This window comes from Spermophilus citellus, assembly GCF_964194105.1.
Source record: "Spermophilus citellus genome assembly, chromosome: 15".
Lineage (NCBI taxonomy): Eukaryota > Metazoa > Chordata > Mammalia > Rodentia > Sciuridae > Spermophilus > Spermophilus citellus.
Window position 1 is genome coordinate 45860415 of NC_138195.1, and position 17664 is coordinate 45878078.

At 37.3% G+C, this 17664-nt stretch overlaps 1 protein-coding gene across 4 annotated transcripts in view; it reads right to left on the reverse strand.

The window, feature by feature from the left end:
- The window catches only part of ASCC1 (activating signal cointegrator 1 complex subunit 1), a 93903-nt gene that overhangs the window by 41382 nt on the left and 34857 nt on the right, over positions 1-17664 (reverse strand). For all 4 annotated transcript variants that reach the window (XM_081268454.1, XM_081268457.1, XM_081268455.1 and 1 more), the window contains 2 exons: positions 15362-15498; positions 5991-6110 (listed from right to left, as the gene is read on the reverse strand). In XM_081268454.1, coding sequence (XP_081124580.1) covers positions 5991-6110; positions 15362-15498 — 257 coding nt within the window. The remainder of the gene's footprint in view (positions 1-5990; positions 6111-15361; positions 15499-17664) is intronic.

The window sequence follows — 17664 nt, forward strand, 5'->3', positions numbered from 1 at the left end:
AGCCACATCCCCAGCCCTAGCTCCTTAAATTCTTAACCTGGTTGTGCCTTACCAAATCCAAGGATGCATCAATAACAGTAGGTCCACCGTCTCAGCTGTTTCCAGGAGAAAATCTGATCTAAATGGCCCCATCCTTTTAAGAGTCAGGTACTTTACATTCAATCGTTTTAAGGGACCCTTGCATTTATAATATATGAAAGCATACGCAGGAGATTGACTGTGTGTATTTTTATTATAACATGCTCTGTCCCCCGTGCCTCTTGTACTGAGCTGTGTCTCTTCACACAAAGCAGCATACAAGGCTGAATGAACCTTTAAAAAGGGGTCATGTCTTACTTCTCTATCAACTGGCATAGCCTTACAAAATACCTTGTGCAAGGAAGGCATTTCAGCTTTTAAATTGAATTAAATAAAAGGTAAGTCTTTGGGCTGGGGATGTAGCTCAAGTGGTAGCGCGCTCGCCTGGCATGCGTGCGGCCCGGATTCGATCCTCAGCACCACATACAAACAATGATGTTGTGTCTGCCGAAAACTAAAAAATAAATATTAAAAAAATTCTCTCTCTCTCTTAAAAAAAAAAAGGTAATTCTTTGAAAATCATGATTTGGAAGGAGAAATTTACAAATCTTCTTGAAATAATACAAACATGGCTCTGCCTATGAAGAGAAACAGACAATATAAGAGACAAAATACAGCAATAAAAAGAGCTGGGAATTACTCAAAAATGTGATTGGTTGATCCCGCTAGTAGATTCAGCAGGTATTTCACCTTTTTAACTTACAAAGCCTTGACAACAGGAAAATAAAGGGTGGATTCACCTTCTCAGCCCTTAGCTCTCCATTAATATGATGACAAATTAAGTCTGAGCACTGTCTTCAAAAGACATCGAGTTTTCTATAGCTCTTATATTCTTCCAATCTCAAACCAATTATTCTCTGTGCTTGGAGATCTATACCACTCAGGGTTTAACCTCTAAAGCAGAAGGTAAACATGTCCAATGGAAACAATCAAGGTAATAACTTCATCAATTCTTTCCCAGTGACCACTCTTTTTCTCTCTTGGGAGCCACCAAAAACTGGGTAGACCAAAACTGTGGAGTCTCTGCCACATGTATATTAAAACAGAAGTAAAGTCCTATTTTAGAAAAAAATCACTATTTTGTTCATGTTGAATGAATGGCCACAGCACAGACTTTCGTTTTACAACAGTAAGAAAAAAGTGCATAGCTGCCTAATAGCACTTATCTTACACACATGCTGCAAAGACAAAATACATATGATTTTGTGTGTGTATGCATGCACATGCACATGCACATGCAGTGCTGTAAATCAAACCCAGGATCACATGCATGCTAAGTATGCGTTCCACCACTGAGCTACACTTGAGGCCTGATAATATGATTTTAGTGCCAGACAACAGTAAATGCTAATGAAAAATTAAGTTATCGTTTCCCAGAAGCCATGCACTCTAACAACAGTACCAACAAAAGCACCGACAAGAATTAAATAAGTCCCATCACAGAATATATGAAAACAAGTGAACAAAGGTCATTCTAAGTGGCTATGATGTCCTGCTAACAAATTAATAAAGGATATAAAAGTCAATGATTTTAATACATTTAATTTAAAAGTCAATCAGGGCTGGAATTATGGCTCAGTGGTAGAGTGCTTGCCTTGCATGTGCAAGGCACTGGGTTTGATCCTCAGCACCAAATAAAAAAATAAATAAAGTTTAAAAAAAAAAGAAAAAATGTCAGTCCCAAAGAACTGAAAACAGCATAATCCACAATAGTCAGAAGGTAAAAACAATCTACATGTACACCAAATGATAAATGGGTATAGAAAACATAGTATATCTCCATATAAAGTCTACCTGGGCCTCATTAAAATTAAAAGCACTAAGTTGTTTTTTCCCTCAACTTCCTGGCAAAAGTTATTTTTTCTCTGAACATCCTCATTCTGAGAATGAAAACTGAAAAGCTACTACCTAGCCCAGGTGAGCACCAAGAAAACAGGAATTATGGCATGTTCTCTGGCTAGCACAGCCTCTCCTGGCTTTTGTTTCTATAAATTGTAATGCTTCTATAGAACCCACAGAGAGACACGAGTTGCTTCTGCTTTTCTGAGCAAACTGCATTAAATTCATTTTTCCTTTTTATATCATTTGCTTATTTCTTATGTGGGTGAGTGACCAAACCCAGTCAGTTGGGATTTAGGCAGATATCCTGGCTTGACTGCTATTAACAAATAAGGCATTATACAGACACAAAAAGGAGTGAAGTACTGATACATGATACACATGAATCTTAAAAACATCCTGCGGGCTGAGACATAGCTCAGTAGCATGTCTAGCATGCATGAGGCCCTGGGTTTAATACCCAGCACTGAAAAAATATGCTAAAAGAAAGAAGCCAAACACAAAACATCACACATTGTAGGATTCTATTTATAGAAACACCTAGACTAGGCAAACCTATAGGGACAGACAGACTAGCAGTTGCCAGGAGGCTGGAGGATAGAGAGACATTACATTTAATGAATATGAGATTTCCTTTTGAGGTAATAAAAATGTTCTGGTCCTAGATAGCGATAATGGTTGTAAACTGTACCAAATACCATTAAATCATACACTTTAAAAAAAAATGTCCTTCCATAGTTGTAGATGGACATAATGACTTGATTTTTATTTATTTATTTTAATGTGGTGCTAAGGATTGAACCCAGTGCTTCACACGTGCTAGGTGAGTTCTAATAATTGTTAAGAGTTACACAAAAGTTTGACAACCGCAATCTTAGATCATTCACTGTTTCTGTTCACAAATTGAAAAAAAAAAAAAAAAAACTACCCCATTCATAGATCTACAGTACTGGAAGACATTTAGATAGCTATGACTTAAACACAAAGTAAATGATCCAGAGCAGATATCAAAATCTCTGGTCAAAATGTTTGGGATTGGGGCTGGGGATGTGGCTCAAGCGGCAGCGTGCTTGCCTTGCATGCGTGCGGCCCAGGTTCGATCCTCAGCACCATATACAAACAAAGATGTTGTGTCCGCCGAAAGCTAAAAAATAAATAAATATTAAAAAAAATGTTTGGGGATATCCTAGTATACAATATGATAGTAAGAAAAAAATATGTGCTCTGTTTTTTAAGGTAGGGTCATTATCATGCCTTTCAGGCACATGCCAGGTATCCAGGAAAAGAAAAATCTACCATAGAACACACACAAAAAATAGATTCTATACCCATTTTATACCACTTTCCCCATCTTCCCTCAACTAAACTGAGAAAAGAGATACTTGAGATTATCAATTCAAATGAAGATAGGAGAAAGCAAAAAACCGATCTCACTGTTTCCTGGTTGCCATGGCTTGAGCAACTTTCCTCCGCAGTGTCCTTCTGTCCTCATGTTCTGCCTCACCTCAGGCAAGCTATGAAGTCGCCAATCATGGACTGACTCTCTGAAACTGCAGTCTATGGAAAAGCCTAGGAGGTGAGAAACAACTAGGCAACCGCCACAAGGAACACCAGCCATCGCAGAAATGGATACTCCAGCCTCAACATTTGTCTTCACCTTATAAGAGATTCTGAGATAGAACCACACAAAAGACAGAATAGCTGGAAGCTCTGAACCACCAAGAATACCTAGAAATGTGTCCTGAAGGGAGTACAGAATGGGATGAGAAGAAAACCAAGATAGACACATGGACACCAAACAGAGAACTGAAAGGAGTACCAGAAAAAGCATGACAGCAGATAAGTCAAGGAAACAGAGTATTTTAAAAAGGATCTATAGTGACAAATGCTGCCAAGATATTATGGAAGATAAAGACTGGAAGCATCTTTTGGCAACAACAGACATCCTCAGGTTTGGAGATACACAAGGAAGCTTCATGTAGCTGGCTAACGAAAAGCAGAATACAATGATGGATTCTTGGGATTAGGGAGAGAGTATCAACACTTCTGGAAGTACTCAGTTTGTTTGTGAGGAGGGGAGATTTCAATGTAAGAATTTATAAAACAAGAAAAAAAATCAGGTAGAGAATAGAGAGTTACAAACTTCTTCAAAAAAAAAGAAACCAATCTTTAGGTAACACTTAAAAATGGAAAAGGCCCAATTTAAAAGAGAACTGAGTCAGTATATTAAAGGAAATGCTAAACTGAATCTAAAATAAAAGGGTATAGCAAAGAAAACTAGTCAAAATCTAAGAGCTAAACTGGAGTTTTTCTGTACTGAATTGAAATGGGGGGGCAATGAATGTTACTACAATGATTCAAAGGCTACAAAATGTCCTAACCTATGAAATGATAACACAAAAGCCCATGATGCTCACTGTGATTTTATCACCAAATTCAGGATGAAGAGGTGCACAGGCTTTAAACTGAGAGGTCAAAGTCAGTCCAAAGGATAAGAGAGTGACTCAGTTAAACAAAACTGAAAAATATTTCAGCTTTCAAAATTTCTAATAGGCAAATGCAAAATAAAAATCTGGAATAGAAAATAAATGCTTATAATATGAAGTAATATGAAGATATCATAATTACAAATTAACAAATCAAATGGTTAAAAGATTTAAAATAATGTGGTAAAGAACTTATTATGGATCTGACATATAATAGAGTGATAAATAGTAATTATTAAAATTAGAGGGCTGGGGTTGTGGCTCAGCGGTAGAGTGCTGGCCTTTCACGTGTGAGGCACTGGGTTCAATCCTCAACACCACATAAAAATAAATAAACAAAATAAAGATATTGTGTCCATGTATAACTAAAAAAAAAAAAAATTTTTTAAATGGAAAATATGCATTTGCATAAATTTTCCAGAAAGGACACAGTGGCGATAGTAAGGGTTTTTCAGGGAGAGCGCAATCTGCCCACATATGTACTAGGTATGGAAAATCAGTTTCATGTGGAGTTGGGAAGCCAGAGTAGATCTACACAAATTCACTAAAAACACTGTCATACTAAGGCACCTTAGCAAAGAGTCATTTGTGGTTATATTTGTTTCTGGAACTCAGTGATTCCTTAGAAAAATAGAAAGCCTTTGCCCATTATATTTAGTTTTCAATATTAACAACACTAAGTAGAACTTCTGTGTCACAGGGTAGAGCCTTGTTTATACTTCATAGTGTAGGGCTGGAGAAGGACATATTTTGGGTCTGCACTCAAACAGATTAAGGTACATATGTCAGTAAGCTGTTTGTAATTTTGGTTTCAGAAAATTGTGTTTCTTTACCTATACCTACTAATAAATTGTAAAGTTTATTTCAAAAAAATTTTTTTGAAAAAGAAAGCAAATAAATTTGGGAGCCTACCTAGATTTTCTCCAGAGGATTTCCGGTTCAATGTGAACCATTTTCTACCCTCCCCTAACTGAAAAGACCACACAAAAACAAACTTCCAATTCAAGGTGGGCTTCTCTGCTCACCAAAGGCCTTGAATCAACTAATATATTGTGATGCCTTTGGAAACAGCTGTGGATGCCTAGGCTAGTCAGAATAGTCTGTATTTCAAACAGAATTCATAGGAAGGACCTACACGTGATAATAACAAAAATTAACAATAGTAAACATTTTTCAATGTTTTGATAATGTTGGTATGCACTAAACACTGTTTTAAACACTTTCTATAGACTAATTTAATCTTAATAATCATGTGATACTAATAAAACTTTCATCCCATTTTGTGCTGGTATTCACTACATCTGCATTGCGTCACATCTGAAACACCCATCCCAAAAGGCCATCCTTCCTGCCTATTATTCTGGAAAAAACAAAGGAAGCCCTGAGTTCCACAAAAATTTGACTTACTACCAACACACACTATTCAAATAACATATAAGATGTTAGCTTACTGAGGAAGAGGAGGAATTGCAATACTCCTGAAAATAGTACATTAGATCCTAAAAAGGAAGAGTCAAAACAAATGAACTCCAAGGGATGCATTTAGGTACCTCTCAATTGAAATAAATAAATATTCCAGAAATATACCTGTTGGAGCCATCTTTCATATGGACTTTGGCATAAAGAACATCCACCATGCCAGGATCATCATTCATGTATTCTATTCCGGCCATTTCTACTTCCAATGGTTTGCCCCCAGAAATGTCACTGAAAAAAAAAATTAGAGTTATAAATGTTTCAGCTAACAGGGCTATTATATTTTGAAACAGTTAATAAAGTCCAATATTACAATAAAATCTCTCTTTTTTTCTATTGATATTATCTAATTGTCCTTCTACTTTCAAAATAAATGCACACACCTGGAAAACACAGGAAAGCATTTCCAGTATCCCCCTATATTTATCCCAATTTCCATTTGTTAGTACTCTTCAAGGGAAAAGGCCAAGGGATGGCAGCTCTGAGTGGCAGAGACATTTACTGTGTTGGCCCATCTCTTAGGGGTGCATCTCTCTCCATGAGTTCTCCAATTTACAAACCATCCTTTACTCATGTAACCATGGGAGTGTGTAAACTGCCATCATATCTCTAGAAGCAGTGCAGCAATATTTATGAAAAGCCTTCAAGAATAGAAAACCTTTGCTAAAGCAATTCCATTTCTAGGAGCCCATTCTAGGAAGCATTCTATGAATTCAGCTATAAAATCAACCAGAGCTGATGACCAAAGTTTTCCTTTACAAAAGAATTCCAATAGGGCTGGGGATGTGGCTCAAGCAGTAGCGCGCTCGTCTGGCATGCGTGCGGCCCGGGTTCGACCCTCAGCACCACATACCAACAAAGATGTTGTGTCCGCCGAGAACTAAAAAATAAATATTAAAAAATTCTCTCTCTCTCTCTCTCTCTCCCCCCTCTCTCACTCACTCTCTCTCACTCTTTAAAAAAAAAATTAAAAAAAAAAAAGAATTCCAATAAATGCAGAAGGAATAACAAGATTGGGAAATAGCCATTTGCAATCCCTGATAAAATAATGGTTCCAAGATAAAGATCACCAATGGCTAGTAAAAATGAAGCAAAAGGCTAGAGAAAACAGAGAGACCCTAAAAAAAGGAGCTCTAGAAACAAAGGACCATCGGGAGCACACCTGGAAAACTTCATTTCACCCCAAAACAGACGCTACTAGACAATCTTACTAGATGGTAAGATAAAAGTGATGTTTTACTGTTGTTTATAATTTTTAGTTTTCCAAAAATTAACATGTATTCATTTTAAGTTATATAAAACCCCACCATCCTATTTTCTTCCCAGATTCCATAAACAGGCATTTAATTCAAGTAGAAAAGTCCTTGTTGTGCCAAACTGAAACCTAACTAAAAATCACCTCAGAGCTTCCCCCCAAGACCCAGGAAGCTAGGCCCCATCTTGTCCATCCCCGTATCCCCCTATTCCTGGCATAATGCCTTCCATGAAACAGGTGCTTAATAAATACATGAGATGAAAATTCTCCCATCAAGAGGGAAGGTGATCTGGTCAATTTTTTAAAACTATTTTTAGTTATAGATGAACCCAATACCTTTATTTTATTTATTTATTTTTATGTGGTGCTGAGGATCGAACCCACTGCCTCACATGTGCAAGTTAAGCACTCTGCCACTGAGCCCCAGCCCCAGCCCAATCTGGTCAATTTTGAAAAGAATGTACTTATAGGAAAAAATGTGTATTGAGCAGTGGATGTGCACAGGTGCACTCCTATAATTCCAGCTTCTTGGGAGGCTGAGGCAGGAAGATAGCAAGTTTGAAGCTACCACAGACAATACAGAGATCCCGACTCAAAAAAGAAAGTGGTACTAGCTTCAAAGACAAAAGGATGTTAGGATCCATCAAAAGACAATTCCAAAATACTAAAAAGTTCTCTTGATACTGAATCCAGGACATAGGGATGCTCTCTGCAGCCCATGCGTCCTAATTTGGGTAAGGATTCACTTGAAACTTTAAGGCCAGGTTACTGTGAGACAGAAATTTTTTCAGTAAATTAAATAACTCAACTATTATAGGCAGATACCTGATTAAGAGAAATTTTATGGCCTTGATCATTTGTATCCTGTAACCAGATTTTGTTTGTTTGTTTGTTTCTGTTTTTGTACTGGGGATTCAACCAGGGGCTACCTACCACTGAACTACCTTCCCATCCCTTTTTATTTATTTTGAGACAAGGTCTCACTAAATTGCTGAGGCTGGCCTCAAACTTGCAATCCTCCTACCTCAGCCTTCCAAGTAGCTGAGATTATAGATATGTATGAAGCTGGGTACTTCAAAACACAAGCCAAGCTCATCTCAGACCATCAATAATACAGTACATCTCCATTCCAATACACACACACACCATTTTTTTTTAGAGCTAAAGTCTTGTTGGACCTAAACTCCAGGACCAAAAGCAATCCTCCTGAAAATCTGAGACCACAAGCACATGCCATGGGATTCCAGCTTCACTTATGTTTTTGAAACTCTAACCTTGCATAGTTAGATCACCAAAAAGTACCATAACATTCTGTTTCTCACTAAAATGTTCTTAATTATATTATATGTAATGTTATATCTTCAATTTCCAGGAGTTCCAGCTGACCACCTCCCTTGTCTCCAATCTTTAGGTGAGAATCAAAGCAGAACAACCTTGGGTGTGAGGTAAAGTCGTGAACTCTGAAGAGTTCCAAATGTTCAGCTGGCACGCAACCTGTCCTCTATCTATTCCTCCTGCTGTTTGTTAAGTGTGCAGCCCACATTGTACCCTGGCCTCCTGCTGCTAAGAGCTCCTGAGTAATAAAATATCCAAATCCTTTCTGTTGAATCCTCCAAGTTCTTTCTTTTTGGGTCAGTAAACTGTACTCTGGGCTTCTGCAGCCCTGAAGTTGAACTGTTCTACAAAATTGTTATACTGCTTTTTATCTGGTAACAACTGTAACAAAATCAGTGTGTCTCTTTTTAAAATTTAGTTTGAGTAGACTAAATTTAGTTTGAGTAAATACAATTACTATCTTACCGTGATTTTCAGGTAGAATTTTCCACCAATTCTATCCTTACAGTTTCTGATCTCTCTGATTTTACCTATTTTTGCTGGTTGGTTGGTTGACTGGCTGGTTTTTGGTTTTTAGGAGCTAAAAGAAGTTAGCTGGGAACTGAGCCTAGGTCTTTAGACATGCTAAGCACACCTGAGCTACATCCCCATTCCCTTGACTTTAACAATTCCTTTGTGTATATGTCCTCACTATAAACAAGCAGGATCCAAAGCCTCCTGCTTTAGAGAAGAACCAAAAACTCTTGCACCCTTCTCCTAAGACATATCAAGAACATGAAAGAGCAGGAGAGAAACCCAATGGTTTGCCTGACGAATGTTCTTTGTCTTGTGGCCAAACTATTCAAGTTTTCAACTGAATGACACCTGAGGCAATAATCATGAATTAAGGGGCTGGGGCTCAGTGGCAGAGTTCTTGCCTTACACATGTGAGGCACTGGGTTTGATCCTTAGCACCACATAAAAATAAGCAAACAAAATGGAGGGCTGGGGTTGTGGCTCAGTAATAGAGGCTTACCTAGCATGTGTGAGGCACTGGGTTCAATTCTCAACACTGCCTATAAATAAAGGTCCACTGACAACTAAAAAATATTTTAAAAAATAATAATCATGAATTCACATTTGTTCATATAACTTCTCATTTCTCCTCTTTCTTGTCCCTTTTAAACTTATATGGTTGGACTCAAGGCTATTAGAGAACACTTAGGCACAAGTAGGGTGACAAAGGAGCTAAAAGAAGTGTGCTACACATGTGTCAGGCTATATACTCAGAGCTACTGTGCTGTTTCCATCCCACAGCTCACAAAGAAAAGTCACAAGGGACACATTTAAAGCTTCAGCTTTGCTAAACACTGAATAATTTATTCAAAATCTATATAGCTACATGAGCCCGTAGCCTAACAACTGAAATGAAAATCCTGTTCCTGCTTAGATAGCATCCTTTAAATTTAAAAGCTACTGCCCCCAATTTAAACATACACAACTAACTACCCATTTCTTTAAAATACCTAGATAGCACAGTAGTTGTACTCAAATTCCAATATAAGCCACATTTATTTTAATACTCCAATTTAAAATGCCATAATATTAAGCTACAGCAAATTATGCACTAGTCTATTTAGTTTCAATGTTTTCCTTTTCACAGTTAAATTGCATTATAAAGTGTGCAGCTTAGAAATAGCATGATGTACTGATATTTTTTCTAAATATACTAAGTGAAAATATTAAGGTCAAAGAGCAAGAATAAAGGGAAAAAAGTCAGATGAAATTATTTACTTACCAGGACTTTAATAAAAGTACTTTTTATTTATTTTTTATTGGTTCTTTTTAGTTATATATGAATTCATTTTGGTATGATTATATAAGCATGGAATATATCTTTTTTTTTGGTACCAGGGATTGAACTCAGGGACACTCGACCACTGAGCCACATCCCCAGCCCTATTTTGTATTTTATTTAGAGACAGGGTCTCACTGAGTTGCTTAGTGCCTCACCATTGCTGAGGCTAGCTTTGAACTCACAATCCTCCTGTCTCAGCCTTCTGAGCCGCTGGGATTAAAGGCATGTACCGGAGCCCAATTTAGAGTCCCATTCTTATGGATGTACATGGTGGTGGGATTCACTGTGTTGTTTTCATATATGTACATGGGGAAACTAAGTCAGATTCATTCCAATGGCTTTCCTTTGCTTAACCCCTTCCCTTCCCCCCCATTCCCTACTGTCTAATCTACTGCATTTCTATTCTTTCCCTCACAGTCCCCCCTTATTGTGGGTTAGCTTTCACCTATTTGAGAAAACATTTGACCTTTGGTTTTTTGGGACTGGCTTACTTCATTTAGCATGATAAGTCTCCAGATCATTGCTGGCAAATGCCATAAAGTTATTCTTCTTTATGGCTGAGTAATATTCCACTGTGTTTACATGTCACATTTTCTTTATCCATTCATCTGTTGAAGGGCACCTAGGTTGGTTCCATAGCTTAGCTATCGTGAATTGAGCTGCTATAAACATTGATGTGACTATGTCACTGTAGTATGTTGATATTTTTTAACTCCTTTGGATGTATACCAGGAAATATGAAGAACTCAAAAAATATAACACTAAAAAAAATCAAATAACCCAATCAATAAGTGAGCAAAGGAACTGAACAGGTGCTTCACAGAAGAAATATAAATGGCCAAAAAATTATGAAAAAATGTTGAACATCTCCAGTAATTTGAGAAATGCAAATGGTGGTTCCATTTCTAATTTTTTGAGGAATCTCCATACTGCTTTCCAGAATGGCTGCATGAATTTGCAGTCCCACGAGCAATGTATAAGTGTACCTTTTTCCCCACATCCTCACCAACATTTATTGCTGTTTGTATTCTTGATAATTGTCATTCTGACTGGAGTCGAGTGAAATCTCAGTGTAGTTTTAATTTTCATTTCTCTAATTGCTAAAAACAAGAGGCCCAGAATAGCCAAACAATCCTTAGTGAAAAAAACAAAAACCTAAAATTATATAATAGTGCTACAGTAACAAAACCAGCATGGTACTGGCACCAAAACAGGCAAGACCACCACTGGAATGGAACAGAAGACACAGAGACAAATCCACAAAAATACAGTTACCTCATACTAAACAAAGGCACCAATAATGTACATTGGAGAAAAGATAGCCTCTTCAACAAGTGATGCTGGCAAAACTGGAAATCCATATGTAGTAGAATGAAATTTAACCCCTACCTCAACCCTGCACAAAACTCAGCTCAAAGTGAATCAAGGACAGAAGAAAAGGTAGGCGCAGTACTCCAGCACACTGGCTCAGGAACTGACTTCTTTAATAAGACTCCTAAAGTGCAAGAAGTGAAATTGATAATCAATAAATGGGGTGGCATCAAACTAAAAAGCTTCTTCACAGTAAACAATCAAGAGCATGAAGAAAGAGCCTACAGAATGGGTAAAAATCTTTGCCTCCTGTACCTCAGATAAAGCATCATCTCCAGGAAATATGAAGAACTCAAAAAATATAACGCAAAAAAATAAAAATAAAAATAAAATAACCCAATCAATAAATGGGCAAAGGAACTTCACAGATGAAATATAAATGGTCAAAAATATAAGAAAAAATGTTCAACATCTCCAGTAATTTGAGAAATGCAAATATTTTTATCTTCAAGGAGATATCTCTTCCATTTAGGGAAACAAGACTTCTAAACATTCCCACAACCAATTCTAATTCTCATCTTCTTTCTCAGAATAATTTTGTACTATACACTTTTTAAACAAGTACATTTGGCAGGGGGAAGGTAGAAAAAGAGTGTTAGAGATGGCTGCTTTATTTTACTTTCTGGTTTCAAAGCTTTCCAGCTTTTTGAAAAGTGCATCTTCAAACAAATTTTTGCAGGCACCACAGATTTTTGGCAGGGTAACTTTGTCCTATTTCAAAAGCTTTGCTGAATTTGAAAAACTACAATTACTGTTTTTATCCTGTCATGTCAGAAATTCTTAGGAACTATTAAGATTCCTCTTTATTCTCATGCACACCAACTTAGACATGCTTAAAGGCTCAGATTTGGCATTTAGTCACAAAAGGCGCTAAGAAATACAAAAGGGAGAAACTCAGCTAAAGCTTCACCTAGCTTAGGATAAACCTTCAGTGATTAAAACCTGTGACCTGATTTTCATCAGGTAAGAAGAGCAAATTCCTCTCTAAAAAATATTTTATCTACTTTTAATATTTTTCTTAGTAGGATTATCCCAATGCCAGACAAGAAAATACAACTGCTTTCAATTCAGTTTAGCAAAAATTGAACTGAGAATATTTTAAAGTATTAGAACTTCAACCAGGTAAAACTGTCCTGCTTTGCAAAACACAGCACAAAGTTTTATTTTGTACAAGTACAACTGCAAACACCTAATGATGAACACCAAATTATTTTGAATTTTAGGCAAAATAGTGAAAAAAACAGACATGTCTATCATGAGTGAAGAACAAGACAGTTTAAGTCATTTCTACAAGATCATGTTAGAAAAGTGTGAGACCTGCACATAATCATGAAATTTTTAAAATCTACTTGAGTAAGTCAGCTTTCAAATTTCTCTTCTTCCTCCATCTTAAATAAAAGGAGTGAAGTGAGAGGGGAAGAGAATGTTCTCTGAAAAAAAGCTGTGACATCAGATACATGTGTAAATTAAATTTTTACACATGTATGAAAAAGAACAATTTTGTCCCCAGAATTTTGCATGAATCAAAGCAAATTGCTTGAACAATTTTATATCCTTACTGACTCAAATAAAATTACTTGGAATTCAAAAAACGAAAAATGACCAGATGCAGTGGTGCACACCTGTAGTCTGATCTACTTTAAAGGCTGAAGCAAAAGGATCACTTTAGCCCAGGAATTTATGGCCAGCCTGGGCAACATAACCAGATTCCATCTTTTAAAAAAGGAAGAAAGCCAGGCATGGTGGCACATGCCTGTAATCCCAGTGAGTGGAGAGGCTGAGGAGAGAAGAATCTCAAGTTCAAAGTCAGCCTCAGTAACTTAGCGAGGCCCTAAGCAACTTAGTGAGACCCTGTCTCAAAACGAAAAATAAAAAAAGCCAGAGATGTGGTTTAATGGTTAAGCACCCCTGGGTTCAATCCCCAGTACCCCCCACCCCCAAAAAAATAGAAAAAGAAGAAAATGTGTGGAGAGGATACGGGAAGAAAGGTACTCTCAAAAAAAAAAAAAAAAAAAAAGAAAGGTACTCTCATACATTGTTGGTGGGACAGCAAATTGGTGTAACCACTCTGGAAAGCAGTATGGAGATTCCTCATAAAACTTGTAATAGAACCACCATTTGACCCAGTTATCCCATTCTTCAGTCTATACCCAAAGGACTTAAAACAGCATACTACAGTGATACAGCCATATCCATGTTTATAGCAGCTAAACTCACAATAGCCAAGCTATGGGAATAACCTAGGTGTCCTTCAACGAATGAATAGATATACACAATGGAATATTACTCAGCCATAAAAAGAATGAAATTATAGCATTTGCTGGTAAATGGATAGAACTGGAAAATGTTATGCTAAGTGAAATAAGACAATCCCAAAAAACCAAAGGGTGAATGTTCTCTCTGATTTGTGGTTGCTAACAAAAACAAGAGATGTAAGAGACGGGAATAACAGAAATCCACTGGACTAGCCAAAGGGAGATATAGGAAAGGGAGTGGGGAGGGGAACAGGAAAGTAGAATTAACTGGACATAACTGTCCTAGTATTGTATTTGTATATACAACTAGGATAACTCCGTATCATGTAGGACCAAAAGAGTGGAAATCTATATAGAACCTAATTATGAATGTATATTCTGCCAAAATACATTCTACTGTCATCGTATAACTAAAAATAAAAAATAAAAATATTTTAAAAAAAGAAAAGGGGGGGACCTACTGAGGAGCCAGGCACAGTGGTGCATACCTACAATTTCAGCTACTCGGGAGGCTCAGAAAGGAGGTTTGAGGTTTGGGAGTTTGAGGCCATTTTAGGTAACACAATAAGACACATGTCTCAAAAAATAATAAAAAGAAGCCAGGCATGGTTCCACACACTTATAATTCTAGGGAGGCTGAGGCAGGAGGACAGCAAGTTTCAAGTCAGCCTCAGCAACTTACCAAGATTCTATCTCTAAACAAAAAATACAAGCTTAGTGATACAGCACCCCTGGATTCAATCCTGGTTTCAAGGGGGGAAAAAAGGAAGAAAAGAAAGTGTTCTAAAGTACAGTAAAGACTTTTCTAGAGAATGCTACTGTACTGTTTGAGCTAATGTGGTAGGCAGAATAACAGCCCTCCACAGATGCCCACATCTATTCTCTGTAATTTGTAAATATACTACCATAAATATCTTACAGATGTGATTTAGGCTATGGAGCTTGATATGGGTGATCAGCCTGGATTACCTAGGTAGGTTTCATCAAATTACACGAGTTCTTAAAGCCAACAACCTGCTGTGGCCACAGAGAGAGATTTGACAACAGAAGGGTCAGAGAGATGCAATGCTACTGAAGTTGAAGATGAAAAAAAGGGATGGCAGGCAGCCTCTGGAAGCTGACCTTTAAAGGCAAAGAAATAGATTATTACCTACAGTCTCCAGAAAGAACTACAACCCTGCCAACACCATCACTTCAGCCCAGTGAAACTCAGAAAGGTTCTCTGACACACAGATAATAAATTTGTGTGCTTTCAAGCCATTAAGTTTGTAGTAATGTCTCATTGTGGAGATAGTCCAATGTTAAGTGCCACAAATGAGTGAGCTGACAAACCTTGTTCCTATGTCATCTAGTCCAAAAACAAGTCTGTGATAACAAAAAGAAGCCAACCCAGGTTTACCACCCTTCCCCACTCTTGCAGATCACTCACTTAATAAACTCCTCCTTACAGCGCTGTAGCATCTCACATGTCTGCTGGATCTCTTGCTCACTCAAAAGCACCAACATCCCAATAGTTAGGTGAAGTTTCTTGGAATTCTGGAAAATGGAGCTATCAACCCCACGATCCTATAATCATAGGGATAAAAACAAGAAATTCAGCTTATACAAAAGTAAATGGTGCCAGATGTAGTGGCACACACCTGGAATCCCAGTTACTCAGGAGGCTGAGGTACATTCAAGGCCAGCCCAAGCAATAGAGCAAGACAGTCTCAAAATAAAAGGGCTAGGAGGGCTGGGGTTATAGCTCAGCAACACAGTGCTTGCCTCACACATGTGAGGCACCGGGTTCAATCCTCAGCACCACATAAAAATAAATAAAATAAAGATATTGTGTCCATATTAAAAAAATTTTAGAAAAAAATATTAATAAAAGGGGTAGGGATGTGGCTCAGTGGTAGAGCACCACTGGGTTCAATCCCTAATACCTCAAAGAAAAAATTAAAAAATAAATGGCTAGAACAGAATTGAGACCTCAGAAATAAACCCATACAAATATGAGCAACTCATTTTCAATAAGGTGGCAAGACCATTCGATGGGGAAAGAACAGTCTCTTTAACAAATGATGCTTGGACAAGTGAATATCCACATGGAAAAGAGTGAAAGTAGACCCCTACTATACAGAAAAATTAATTCAAAATGGATCAATGACCTAAAATTAGTAAAGCTAAAGCTAAAGTTTCTCTTAGGAAAAAAATAAAACTAAATTTTTATAACATTGAATTTGCCAATGGATTCTTAGCTATGACACCAAAAGTGTATACAACAAAAGAGATAAATTTGACTTCATCAAAATTAAAATGTGCATCAGGGTTGGGGTTATGGCTCAGTGGTAGAGCACTCGTCTCCCTAGTTTTGATCCTCAGTACCACATAAAAATAAATAAAATAAAGGTATTGTGCTCAACTACAACTAAAAAAATAAATATTTTAAGAAAAAACTGTGCATCAACAGATGCTCTCAAGAAAGTAACAATATAGATAAATAAATACATATTACAAATGGCTAAAAAGCACATGAAGATGTTCAACATCACTAGTCATTTAGGAAAACGCAAATCAAAACCACAATGAGGTACCAATTCATACCAACTAGGCTGGCTATACTCAAAATAATGGGGAAAAAAACAACTGCTGGCAAGGATGTGCAGAAATTGAAACCCAAATACAATGCGAGAAAGGGAAAATGATTCAGTCACTGTGAAAAACACTTTGGCAGTTACTCAAAAAGTTCATAGTTACCACATGACCCAGCAATTCTACTCCTAGTTATGTGCCCAAAAAGAAATGAAAAAGAAACTCAAACACACGTACAAGCATGTTCCCAGAAGCTCTATTCACGTGGCTAAAAGTGGGAAACAGTCCAAATGTACATCAGCAAATTAATGGATACACAAATTGTTTATAATAGATTATTATTCAGCTATAAATAGGAGTGAAGTACTGATACATGCTACAATATGAATAAACCTTGAAAACGTGATGTTAAATGAAAGAAGCCAGACATAAGAGAACACATGTTGTATTACTCCATTTATATGAAATATCTACGTGAGGTGTACACAGAGACAGGACACAAATGGGTGGTTTCTAGAGACCAGGTGATTAGGGAGCAAATGCTTAAAAGATATGGGATTTCCTTTTGAGGTGATAAAAATGTTATGGAACAATACAGAGCTAATAGTTACACAACATAAATGTACTAAACGCCACTGAACTGTTTACTTTAAAATGGTTAATTCAATGTTATATGAATTTCACCTCAATAAAAAAGTACTTAAGAGCCAGATGTGGTGGTACACACCTGTAGTCACAGCTACTTGGCAGGTTAAGGCAGATGGATCACAATTGCCAGGCCAGCCTCAGAAACTTAGCAAGACCCCACCCTAAAAGAAAAAATAGTAATGGCTAGGGTGGGGTGTAACTCAGGGGTAGAGCACCCAAGTCCAATCCCCAGTACTGGAGAGAAAAAAGTACTCAGGGACTAGACATGTTGCTCCATGGTAGATTGTTACTTAGTGTGTGTGCAAGGCCCTCAGTTCAGTTCCCAGCACACTAAATAAATAAATAAATAAGGAAACACTAGCCTGATAAATTGGCTTGGCCCAGGAAAAACAAAACACCATCTAAATGTAGGTTTAAGAATATCTTTTTTGGGCTGGGGATGTGGCTCAAGTGGTAGCGCGCTCGCCTCGCATGCGTGCGGCCCGGGTTCGATCCTCAGCACCACATACC